This window comes from Hevea brasiliensis, chromosome 17 (genome assembly GCF_030052815.1).
Source record: "Hevea brasiliensis isolate MT/VB/25A 57/8 chromosome 17, ASM3005281v1, whole genome shotgun sequence".
In the NCBI taxonomy this organism is placed as follows: Eukaryota; Viridiplantae; Streptophyta; class Magnoliopsida; order Malpighiales; family Euphorbiaceae; genus Hevea; species Hevea brasiliensis.
This window is the reverse complement of record NC_079509.1, coordinates 21,496,193-21,508,673: the sequence shown is the minus strand read 5'-3', so window position 1 is coordinate 21,508,673 and position 12,481 is coordinate 21,496,193. Positions and strand designations below refer to the sequence as shown.

The following is a 12,481-nucleotide window of genomic DNA, read 5'->3' as shown; positions in this document are numbered from 1 at the left end:
GAAAAATAAAAATATTTTTACAAATATAACTTAAATTCTAAATCAATAAAATTTTCCTCTAATTTTTTCCTTAAGTCGCTCTTAAACCGCCCCTGAATCGCTTCCAAACTGTCTTTCAAACCGTCTTAAACTGTTTCGAACCGTCCTTTAAACTGTTTTAAACCAGAACCCGCGGTTCAAGAACCGTCTTTCAAATCGTCCCATGACAATTTGGTTCAGGTTCATGATTTCATTAAACCTGAACCTGAGGTTCAGGAACCGTAATCGGCGGTTCCTGAACCTTGGCCACCCCTAGCTTAGCAGCTGCGCCCTCCATGTGGCTGACCAAACATGAACGGGAAATATCTATTAACAGTGACAACCCGCCACCATTGTGTATTCAGAAAGAAATATCCAATCCTCATACGCCATTGGTTCCGATTCCCGTCATTGATATCAGTTTACTGTCATCTGAGGAACGAGAAGATGATGAGCTCGAAAGGCTTAGAGTGGCTCTCACTTCTTGGGGTTGCTTTCGGGTTCTTGTTTCTTTCTTTTTCTTTTTTTTCTTTCTTTTAAGGCTTTACAACAAATGGATACTAATTCTTGATCATTCTTGAAGCCTCTTATTGCTTTTTTTTTTTTTTTAACTCTTGCAAGATGTTTGAATCATTTTGATGGTTAACTCTTAGGCTATAGGCCATGGAATTGAAAGTTCATTTCTTGACAAAGTACGCGAAATCGGAAAGCAATTCTTTGTTCTTCCCCCGGAAGAGAAACAGAAGTTTGGTCGTGCAGCTAACGATCTTGAAGGATATGGAAATGACCCCAATGTTTCCCGCAAAATCATTTTTAATCGGTCCGAACGCATTCTAATTAAGGTAGCCCCTGAAGACCAACGAAGACTTGAACGTTGGCCCAGCAACCCCAGTGATTTCCTGTACGTCATTTCTATTTTTGAATTTATAATATAGCATAATATAAAGCAAGTGTTTCATCTAAAATAAGGTGCCTCTGTCTCTCTATCCATGCAAATTTTCAAAACAGTTCATATTTATGTAGTAGTTTAGGGATCGAATGTTTATCTCTGTCCCGTATTACTTATAAGATATTAAAGCTTGAAACCTTGCAGTTCATGCCCATTTTCATTAAAAAAAAAAGGTTATAAGTCGAGTTCTCGTGTTCAAATCTCAGTTGCGCCAATAAAAAAAAAAATACAAAGAAGATGAATAATTAAGGAAAGATTTGTTCATTATTTTAATTTGCAGAGAAGTATTGGATGAATATTCAGCCATAATGAAAAGCAAATCGCGCCTTCTGCTGAGGGCCATGGCTAGATCGTTGAATCTGGAAGAGGATTGCTTCTTGAATGCATATGGAGATGAAGAGCTGATAGGAGCAAGGTTCAATTATTATCCAGCAAGTTCAAGTTCAGATATAGTTCAGGGTGCTGAACCTCACTCAGATGGATCAGGAATAACAATTCTTTTACAAGACAAACAAGTGGAAGGCCTCCAAGTTCTGAAAGATGGTAAATGGTCTAGGGTTCCCATAATTCCTGATGCACTAGTTGTCAATGTCGGCGATCAGATGCAGGTAAAAAATTATAAAAGAAATGCCAAGTACTGCTCAATGGTTGTCATGTTTTTGCGGCTGAAATTGATAGATTAGGGGTAGAAAGGATGAAAATTGGAATAAGATTCAATTTCACCCTATATTTGTTTGGTGGTTCAATTTAATTTATTTTTAATTTTTTATTTAATTTAATTTATGAGTTTTGATTTATGTTTAAATTAATTTAATTAATAAAAATATATTTTTTTAATATTAAAATATAATATAAAAATAATTTATTTAATATTTTAATTATAAAAATTATATAATATAAAAATAATATTTTAATATCATTTTTAAAATATTTAATTATTTTGTTTAAATAATATTAAAAAATGACTTTTGTTAATATTAAAATATTATTTTTATATTATATAATTAATTAATTTTTTTATATATCAAATAATTTATTTAAATAAATTATTTAATATTTAATTATTTTTTAATATTAAAATATTATTTTTCTATTGTATAATTAATTAAATAAAAATATTATTTTTATTATTCAATATTATTAATTAGAATAATAATAATTTTTAATTTTAATTAATTATATGAAAATATAAAAATATTTTTTATATTTTCAGTTTAATTAATAATATTGAATAATAAAAATAATATTTTTATTTTTATTAATTAATTATACAATATAAAAATAATATTTTAATATTGAAAAAATAATTAAATAATTACATTTTTTTATTAATTTGATTAATTTGAATATAAATTAAAATTTATGAGTTAAATTGGATAAAAATTAAAATGGACTAAATTAAACCTCCCCAACAAATACATTGAGCAATTTAAACCTTATTCCGATGAAAATTAGATCAAATTAAGCCAGCGAAATCTAATCCAAAGACTTAACCTTATTATTTCTGAATTTCTAAAACATGGCTAACAAATGCGTTATATAGTAATATAGAATGATTCATTCTTTTCCCTACATATTTTCTCTTTTTTATTCATTAAAGGATCGTTTAGATTAAAAACTGTTATCAACTATATAGTTGTAGTTACTGTTGTCCACCGGCTAATTTCAGATCAGAATCCACAGTTCAAGTTCTGGGAAGGGAGTGAACCGAGATCTGAATTCAGTCTGATTCAAAGATGGTTCCTGTTCTAACTTTTTATTGTTTTAATTCTGATTTGAAAACAATTTGGTTAACATAGCGTTGTTTAAAGCTACCATCTTTTTTGAAAAAACAAATAATTTGAACTGGGTTAGAACTAGAGATTTGAACTATCAATTTTGGTTTAAGGCTTGGAAAGGGACCATAACTAGCTCCTTATTAGCCAAGTTCGATTCGAGCTCAAGTCCTTAAGCTATTAACTCAAGTTGATTTTGACGTTGACCCAGACGGATCCAATACGGTTCATAGTCTAGACTAGCCCCTAACTAGGTCTATTAATAATTATATACAATTTGGAGTCATTTATTTTTAAAAAAATCTCTAATTGTTATATTTATTAAATAATGTAATTTGTTTGGATGAAGAGTATAATTAAAAAAAAAAAGAAATAAGATAAAGTAAAGTAATGAAAAATAAGGTATTAAAAATTTTCAATTTTACATGGATTGAAAATTTGAGATTTTAGAATTTATTCAGTTATGAAAAATTATTGTAGTTTTTTTTTAATTTTAAAAAAAAAATAAAAAATAAAATTTCCTATTCATATGTTCTAGTTTTTTAAATGAAGAACTCGAAAAATTTAAGTAAACTTTGAAAAATCTGCTTTAAATTGTTTTACTGTTTTCTTAATTTATGACAAAAATTATATTTTCCAACTGTTTTTTAAATGAATAATAATGATTTTTCTATAACTAAAATTATACTATAATTTTTTCATAGTTAAAATTAAATAATTATTTCAAAAAATATTTATTTACGATGATAAAAAATAATTATAGTATAAAAAGAAATAATACATATTTAAAAAATTTTGAATTTAAAATAAGTTTTTAAATATGTTTTATAATATTTTTTAATTATGAAAGATATGAATACGTTTTTAATTTTTTTAAATTAAAAAACTGTTTTTTATTACTATAACAGGTGAATATATTTTTTCACATTTTTTTTTATTTTTCATGAAAAACGAAAAACTAAATTTTTCTTAAAAAATTGGAAATGCAAACATTCTATACCTCCAAGAACTTATTTTCAAATATAGAGGAAAAACAAAAATATGTACCATTTATATTTTTTTTTTCAAAGGAATTTTTTTTTATAAAATTTCAAAATTTTTATCAGTAGAAATTGTCAATTAGGAGACAATTGTTCGCTATTTTTAATTAATTAATAAGAATTAATAGACATCATTTACCATTCAAATTATTTTTCATATATGATTTTTGAGGCTATGAAAGAAAATAATTTAGTGCTAATGAATTTAATGCAGATAATAAGTAATGGAATATTCAAGAGCCCAACGCATAGAGTAATATTGGAATCAAAGAAGGAGAGGATCTGGGTGGCAGTGTTCCACTTGCCCCAATATGAGGTAGAGATCGGACCAGTTCAATGTTTGATTGATGAAAATAGACCACAACAGTACAGGAACCTCAAGAATTATCGCGGACATTACGAGGACAGCCTCTTTCAAGGAAAGGCGCCACTGGAGATCGTCAAATTTAATGCAATATAATATGAATATTAACCTAAAAACATCTTTTAGTAGTATTAAAGTTGTCTTTAATTAGAACTGCAAAATTTCTAATTCCAATCCAATCAAATAAAAATGCATACCGTTTCATTTATCTCTCAATTATATTAATAAAGTTTTATATAATTTTAGACTCATCAATATTGTTAGACTAGTAATTAAAAAATTATACATTTAATTATGACATAATATGAAAAAATTAGGGCATCCAAATCCTGATATCTTCTTATCTCTATTTAGATTTTTTTGTTATACACCCCACACACATATATAAGTACAAAGGAGGGGACGGACTTATGATGAACATATCAAAATACTTTTAATATAATTATAAAATTATAATTAAAAAAATAAATATTTAAATAAATAAATATCAATTTTTTTAGTTTAACTGTACTTTATTCTAGCATTTTTTGAATTGGTAATGTTGATTCTTTCAAATTATATAAGTAATTAGTATAATTAATAATTTTTGAATTAATTTTATATATAGCATTAATTTAGTGTTGGAGCTAAATGTTTTATTTAGTGGGATTATTTATTTAATTAGTAAATTTTAAGTGTATATATATATATATATATATATATATATATATATATATATATATATATATATATGTAACTTTTAATCACAATTAAAATTTGAAATAATAGTAATAAAAAAAATTAATTTCAAAAAATATTTTAATAATTAAGACATTTTATAATTGTTTTAATAATTTAAATATTAAAATCATAATTGCAAATTAAGAATATTTTTCTTCATATCTATGCTACCTAATGGAATTTAAATATAAAATATTTTTATATATACCTCAAATCTTTATATATTATTTAAAATATTAAAAATAAAATTTTATGAATAAATTTTATAGTTTTTCTATTTCTACAACTCTTTCTATATATATTAATTCAAAAATAAAATTGACCCAATTTTATTTTTTTAACTAATTTTAGTGAGTATTTATTGAAAATTATATATATATATATATATATATATATATATATATATATATATATTAAAAGATATTTTATAAAGTTGAGTGGATCAATTGAAACAATCAATAGTATTTAACTCTATCGCTGTTTTGGCCCCTTAAGAAAAATTTTCTGACTCCACCCCTGAAGGAAGTGGTAGGGATCTAAGTAATCTAAGTAATCTAGCCATCTCCTCCATTATAGAGCTTTTGAGTTGATCCGTCTACAACCTCATCTGCTCCTTCATCTGCTTCCTCTACTGCCTCCCATCTTGAATTTGCTATTCCAAGTCTTGTACTCACTATTGTAAAGTAGAATTTTGTGCATTTGATGATGAACACACCATTAAATAGAAGATGAAGCAACACAAGGGTAAATGGACGGTGCTTGGGACATAAGACTACACTCTCTGCTTCTTCTCGCCTCCAACAACATCAATATAAAACTAGTTCTCATCAATGTTCTCTAGTAAAATGACCTTCCTCCTAGCCACAATATTGTACTGGATGTTAAAAAACATGGAGTTAAATTATAATTAGTTGATATCATGCAGTTGCAAACATTTTGTTGTAAACATTTTGTTGTAAATTATAATTAGTAAGGACTGTGAGATCTCCTCCGTCCTAGCCATAATAATTAGCCCTCCTTCCCCTCTTAATTATTTTTTTTCTTTTATTAAATTTTTTTAACAGAATATTTGTTTAATGATTACATTGTTCGTATTCATCCAAAATCCTATTAAGTTTGCCGGCACATGCTATCCAAAATAAAATAATAATAATAATAATTATTATTATTATTATTATTTTATTTTGGATAGCATGTGCCGGCAAACTTAATAGGATTTTGGATGAATACGAACAATGTAATTATTAAATTTAATAATAATAATAATTATTATTATTATTTTATTTTGGATAGCATGTGCCGCCGGCAAACTTAATAGGATTTTGGATGAATATGAACAATGTAATCATTAAACAAATATTCTGTTAAAAAAATTTAATAAAAGAAAAAAATAATTAAGAGGGGAAGGAGGGCGGCTAGATTTTTTTTTAGGTGGCTAGGATAGTTGATATCAAAGTTCCAACCAGTCCCGCATGGCAGGTTTATATATGAATGTTAATTACTGGTTTTTGCCAACAAAACGACCATAATTTAAAATAATGTATTTAATTAAAGTAACAAATAATTAAATTGAAAATAAATTAATGTAATCCAATCAAACTGAATGCACAAATCGGCATAGCGCGGCCGCAAAAATTTTATCCAACGATTGGATATTGGATTAAAATACATATAAATTTGGTTCCAATGATTGAATTTGTAAGTTGATTTTACACAATTTTGGAATTTTTGCTATTGTGTTAGTGCTTGATGTTTGCACACGTAAGGCTAATCCAAAAGTCTTCTAGCTGTTCAAATGTGAACCCATGTGAGTAACAGCTTGTGAACAAAATTGGTAAATACATTTCATGGGTGCTAGTTGGTTACATCAGTGAACCTCACCCAGATGGATCAGGAGTAACAATTCTTCTACAAGACAAACAGGTGGAAGGCCTCCACGTTCGGAAAGATGGTAAGTGGTCTAGGGTTCCCTTAATTCCTGATGCTCTAGTTGTCAATGTCGGCGATCAGATGCAGGTAAAAAAATCTTGAAAGAAATGTCGATTGCAGGTCAAAGATTGTCATGTTTTTGCGGCTGATTGATAGCTTAGGTGCATATAAAGGTTGAAAAATAAATGAGTTATCAATCTAGGACAGCTTCCAAAAAAAAACCCAAATAATAACAATAATAAAACAGGAACAGCGAATTCTAATCCAAACCTAACCTTATTATGTCTGAATTTAACACTGTTTTGGAAAGGGAGGAAACTAAGAGAGGAAAGAAAATATGAGGGGAAAATAACTTTATTTTTTATTGTTTTTGTTTGGATTGAGTAGAAAAATAAGGAAGGAAGGAAAATTTGTAAAAAAAATAAAAATGTTTTGTCATTTTCTATTTTCTTTTCAAAATGGGAAAAAAAAAAGAGGAAAATACTTAAAATTATAAATATAATTTTATATTTTATAGTTTTTATTTTTAAATTTAGGGGTAAAGTTGTAATTTTATTACTCATAAAACAACTTTCCCTCCAATATTTTCCTCTCTCAATCCAAATAAGGGGAAGTAAAATAATTTTTATTTTCGTTCTTTATTTTCCCTTCTTTATTTTTCTTCCCCTCTAAAAAGTTTCCAAACATAGTGTAAACGAAACATGACTAACAAATGAGTTACATAGTTTCCTTTACATTTTTCTCTTTTTATTTATTGAGTGCAGTAATTAATTAATAAGTGATGAGTGCAGTGATAGATCTTAGTGCTCTTAAAGAGAAAATTCAAGTTCAATTATTAAAAATGTCATTATTGAGAGAAGTAACTATGAGCTCAAAAAAAATTAATATTTAGTAGATTATAAAATACATAGAGGGATATTGAGGTATATTTAAAAGAATCATTTAATTCAATAATATGTATAATAATAATTTTTTATCATTAATTATAAATAGATTCATATGAAACTTGTCATTATCAATAGTTATAATAAAAAAACATTACCATATAATTGTTATATTCTAAAATTTTTACAATTATATATAATTTTAAGTCATTCACTTTTAAAAACTTCTCTAAATATTATGTTTATTGAACACTATAAATTGTCTATTAGGAGACGATTTATAAGAATTAATAGACAGCATTTGCCAGTCAAATTATTTTTCATATATGATTTTGGAGGGTATTGAATGAAAATAATATGGTGCAAATTAATTTCATGCAGTTAATAAGTAATAGAATATTCAAGAGCCCAATGCATATGGTGGAATCAAAGAAGGAGAGGATCACGCTGGCGGTGTTCCAGGGGCCCCCATACGATGTACAGATCGGACCAGTTCAATGTTTGATTGATGAAAATAGACCACAACAGTACAGGAGACTCAAAAATTATCGTAAACATTGGTATGACAGCATCTCTCAAGGAAAGGCACCATTGGAGATATTCAAATTAACCTAAAATCCTCAGAGTTTTAATATTTAATTTCATGGCTTCTTTCCAATCCTCTGCTTATTATATTATATGGTGAATAATGTACAGCAGTGCTCCCTCATGTAAATAACGTCTTTTGGGATCTGGTTTTTCTTTGGTTTTGGTCCTTTTCAGATCTTCTGTTGTTTGGTCTTGGTTTTGGTCTTTTGCTCTGCGTTTTCAGGTTTTTCCTGAATTCTAATATTTTAATAAAATTATTTGTTTATATATATATATATATATGAATAATGTATCGCTGGCTGTGCTGTTTCATGTAATATATATTCTCAATTATCTTAATAAAGTTTTAATTACTTGAAGAATAAGCATCTCTCCAAATTGTTAAGATCAGGACAATTGAAAAATCAATTAATCTGTCCATCCTCTCCAGAGCAACAGAATCTGATAAAAGAAAAACTTTTAAAATTTTTGTATCGGCTGTCCTTGTAATTGACAAAAATAAAATAAAAGTCTCCAAGTTCTCAACTTGAAATGTCGTTATTTCAGAGGCATAACCTGTGCTCATATGCATCTAATATTCCCTATACATCATTCTTAACTAGATATACATGTCCTGTAATAAATCTTTCACTTGTGTTTTGGAATTGGAATTGAACCATCATCATGTCTGAAGTAGTGGAAGCACCTGTGAGCTCCAATGAATCTCTGTCAAAGTATGTGCAAGAAATGTCTATAGATGGTGATGAGCCACCTCCAAGGTATATTGTCAAAGAATTTCCCAATCCTTCTCCTCCATCAGCCTCCATTCCTGTCATCGATCTCAGTCTACTATCTTCTGCAGAAGTGCTTGGAAAACTTAAATCAGCTCTCAGCTCTTGGGGTTGCTTCCAGGTCAATCTTTTTCCCCCTTTTCATCCTGCAGTGCCTTCCAAGAAATTGATTTTTCTTTATTAATTTAACAAATCACTGTAGGTTGTAGGACATGGGATTTTGAGTTCATTCCTCGACAAAATACGGGATGTTGCAAAACAGTTCTTTGCACTTCCAACAAATGAGAAAGTCAAGTATGCTCGTGCATCCTACGACATTGAAGGCTATGGAAACGACCCAGTTCTTTCTGATAAGCAAGTTTATGACTGGTGTGATCGCCTCTTCCTTAATCTAATCCCACAGGACTCGAGAAAGCATCACCTTTGGCCTACCAACCCAACTGAATTTAGGTACTTGCTAATTCTAATATTAAATTCGACTGAATAAGCTCTATTCTCGAACTATTTAAGTTTATTTTTGGATTGATCAGACTTTGATTAGCATTCGAATCTTCGATTTCAAAATCCTAGAGATGACTCCATTATCTCCAAGCCAAAACTCGTTAGTACTAGTTATGGTTATGGATCCATCTCTTTCGTTTCACCCAGTTTTGGACTTCAGTTTAGAAAATCTAGGAGCTCTTTATCAGAATATTCTTGACACTGTCACTGATCTATATATGAGATTGCTGAAAATCTTGCAGAGAAGTATTGGATGAGTATTCGGTGAAAATGAAGCTGATGGTGGAGCTTCTCCTTAAGGCCATGGCAAGATCATTAAATTTAGAGGAGGATTGCTTCTTGAAACAATATGGGGATCAAGAAGTCATGGCAGCAAGATTTAATTACTATCCTGTATGTCCAAGGCCAGACTCAGTTCTTGGAGTTAAAGCTCATTCGGATGGATCTGTTATAACCATTCTTTTACAAGACCAAGAAGTGGAAGGTCTTCAAATGTTCAAAGATGATCAATGGTATAGAGTACCAATACTCCCTCATGCTCTTGTCGTCAATGCCGGGGATCAGATGCAGGTAATGGAAATTTTGATATTACAAATCTTTTTTTTAATAAGCGATATTAACAAGCGACTATTCTAGATGAAGACAGCCAATCCTTCATTAGAATCAAATTAAGATTAATAAATAAATTAATGATAAATTCCAAATATAATAAGTTATTTTATAATGGTTCGTGATATTATCTTACTGCAATTAAAAAAAAAACAGCGGTTTTTGTGACCTTAGCCGGCTAAAATTTCCTGTTGGTTCAACACTAAATGACAAAATTCCAACCCACAAATGACATAACAGTATTATTGAATGATTCAATTTCTAAATTGATATTAATAGTTGAAAGAAATAAGCGAATTTTTATTATCTTTAACTTTGAAAATTTTGATGCAGATAATGAGTAATAGGATAGAAAAGGATAAATCTTTTTGCTAATTGATAATTATATTTATAAGTTTTAACATTTAGATACATATATTCTAACTTTTATGATTTAAAAGAATTATAGTCAAAGCGATAAAATGTAAATTTTTTCAAATTGATTTTGAGGTTTGGTTATAATTACTCGTGATTTAAAAAATTAATCATGTGAAGCAGGTTGGTCTATTGACTTAGTTTAGTTAGATATGGTCTTATTAAATTTTTCCTGATATATTTAATAAAAAAAATTTTCATTTTGAAATTTCGCTACAATCGCTTTTAATTTAAAGATTAGAATATATAATTTAAAATCAAATGATTGTTTATAATTATTAGAAGGTTTAATCAGTTCTATTCAATAAAGCATTTGTAATTATCATGAAAATTTGATGCAGGTAATGAGTAATGGAATCTTCAAGAGCCCTCTGCACAGGGTATCAACAAGTTCAGAGAATGATAGGATATCCCTGGCAGTGTTCCACTTGCCAAATGCAGAAGTAGAGATAGAACCGGTAAAAGGTTTGATTGATGAAAAAAGGCCACAACAGTATAGGAAGCTTAAAAATTATGCTGCTATCAACTTCGAATGCTTCCAGAGTGGGAAAATAGCTCTTGAAACTGTTAAAATATAAGTCCCAACTATTATTTCATGTTTTTTTTTTTTAATCAAATTCATCTCATGAGTGAATAATTTAGCATATGCTTTGAGGTATACCGGGGCTAGCTTGTTCTCTGTGCGAATGTAAGAGGCTTTTAATTAATAATTAATGAAGCCCTCTAATGTCACCTATAATTATATTTCAATGTATTAATAATTAGAGTTAATTATAAAAAAAATCTGAAGTTCATCGATTTTTATAATTAAATTCTAAATTTATATAATTGTCAATTAAACTTTCATGTTTGATTGATGCCTCAAATTGACTAGATCATTTATAAACTGTTAGTATGCTTAACAGGAATTTTACATTAGCTGTTATATCATTATTGAAAAAGTCATATTAGATACTCTAAATTAGGTTTAATTATAAAAAAAAACCATAAAGTTTATCAATTTTTACAATTAAATCCTGAAGCTTACATAAGTATTAATTAAACTCTCACGTTTGATTAATGTCTCAAATTGATACGACCGTTAATAAACTGTTAGTATGTGGTACTTGAAAGGTAATTGTAATGACTTTTATTTTAACTATTTTGGTTGGGAGCTATACTTTATAATTTTGTTGATAACTGATATTAATGAGCAATTGATTTAGGGAAATGAGTTCTTTCTTCCAATGGTTTGATTCACCTTGCAATAACCAAGAGAATGAGCTACTTACATATTTATTTTGGTTAAGAAATGCTCTTAAGGAAAAACTTACAAAGTTGGACGAAATTTATAATAAAATCACTTAAAAATAGATGCCGTTTAATGAAAGTGGGATTAAAATAATATATTAATTAATGATATGCAAAGCAAACGTTGAAATGTTTATAAAGACAAAAAAAAAATTTAAAGGAAGAAATAATTTTTTCAAAAAAAGAGTTGACTGTGCAAAGGAAGAAGAATTTAATTTTTGTTTTATTTTACTCTGTTTATAAGGTTATATTATATTGTTATGCATATGCATAGTAACAGTGAACAAGCTTTATGAATGTGACTTGAATGTGTAGGTTTATTAGGGTCATTATATCTGTAGAATAGAATTTTGACTTGTAATTTCTAGTTTGTTGAAGTATACTAATAGTTTATTGACTGTCGAACCAATTTGGAACATCAATAAAACGTGAGAATTTAATTGGTTATTATGCAAATTTTAGAGTTTAATTGTAAAATTTGGTAAATTTCATGATTCTTTTGGCAATTAACAAAAATTTGAAATTTGAAATTTCTAATGTGGCTTTGTCAATGATGATAATGTAGCTAACATAGAATTCCGTTAAATACGTTAATGGTTTTTTGACGATTGAGTTAATTTGAGACATTAA

The 12,481-nt window shown here is 28.0% G+C and overlaps 2 protein-coding genes across 2 annotated transcripts; both read left to right on the top strand.

Moving 5' to 3' along the window:
• The first annotated feature begins 314 nt into the window (after window positions 1–314).
• On the top strand, window positions 315–8,508 carry LOC110645033 (jasmonate-induced oxygenase 4-like). The gene is made up of 7 exons (XM_058138975.1): window positions 315–518; window positions 672–919; window positions 1,248–1,575; window positions 3,997–4,221; window positions 6,685–6,882; window positions 8,061–8,206; window positions 8,442–8,508. Exons 1-7 carry the CDS (start codon window positions 315–317, stop codon window positions 8,506–8,508), a joined length of 1,416 nt encoding a protein of 471 aa, XP_057994958.1.
• A 279-nt stretch (window positions 8,509–8,787) lies between these two features.
• LOC110671433 (protein SRG1-like) lies at window positions 8,788–11,222 on the top strand. The gene is made up of 4 exons (XM_021833905.2): window positions 8,788–9,158; window positions 9,240–9,487; window positions 9,781–10,108; window positions 10,903–11,222. Exons 1-4 carry the CDS (start codon window positions 8,931–8,933, stop codon window positions 11,137–11,139), a joined length of 1,041 nt encoding a protein of 346 aa, XP_021689597.2. The 5' UTR covers window positions 8,788–8,930; the 3' UTR covers window positions 11,140–11,222.
• The last annotated feature ends 1,259 nt before the right edge of the window (window positions 11,223–12,481 follow it).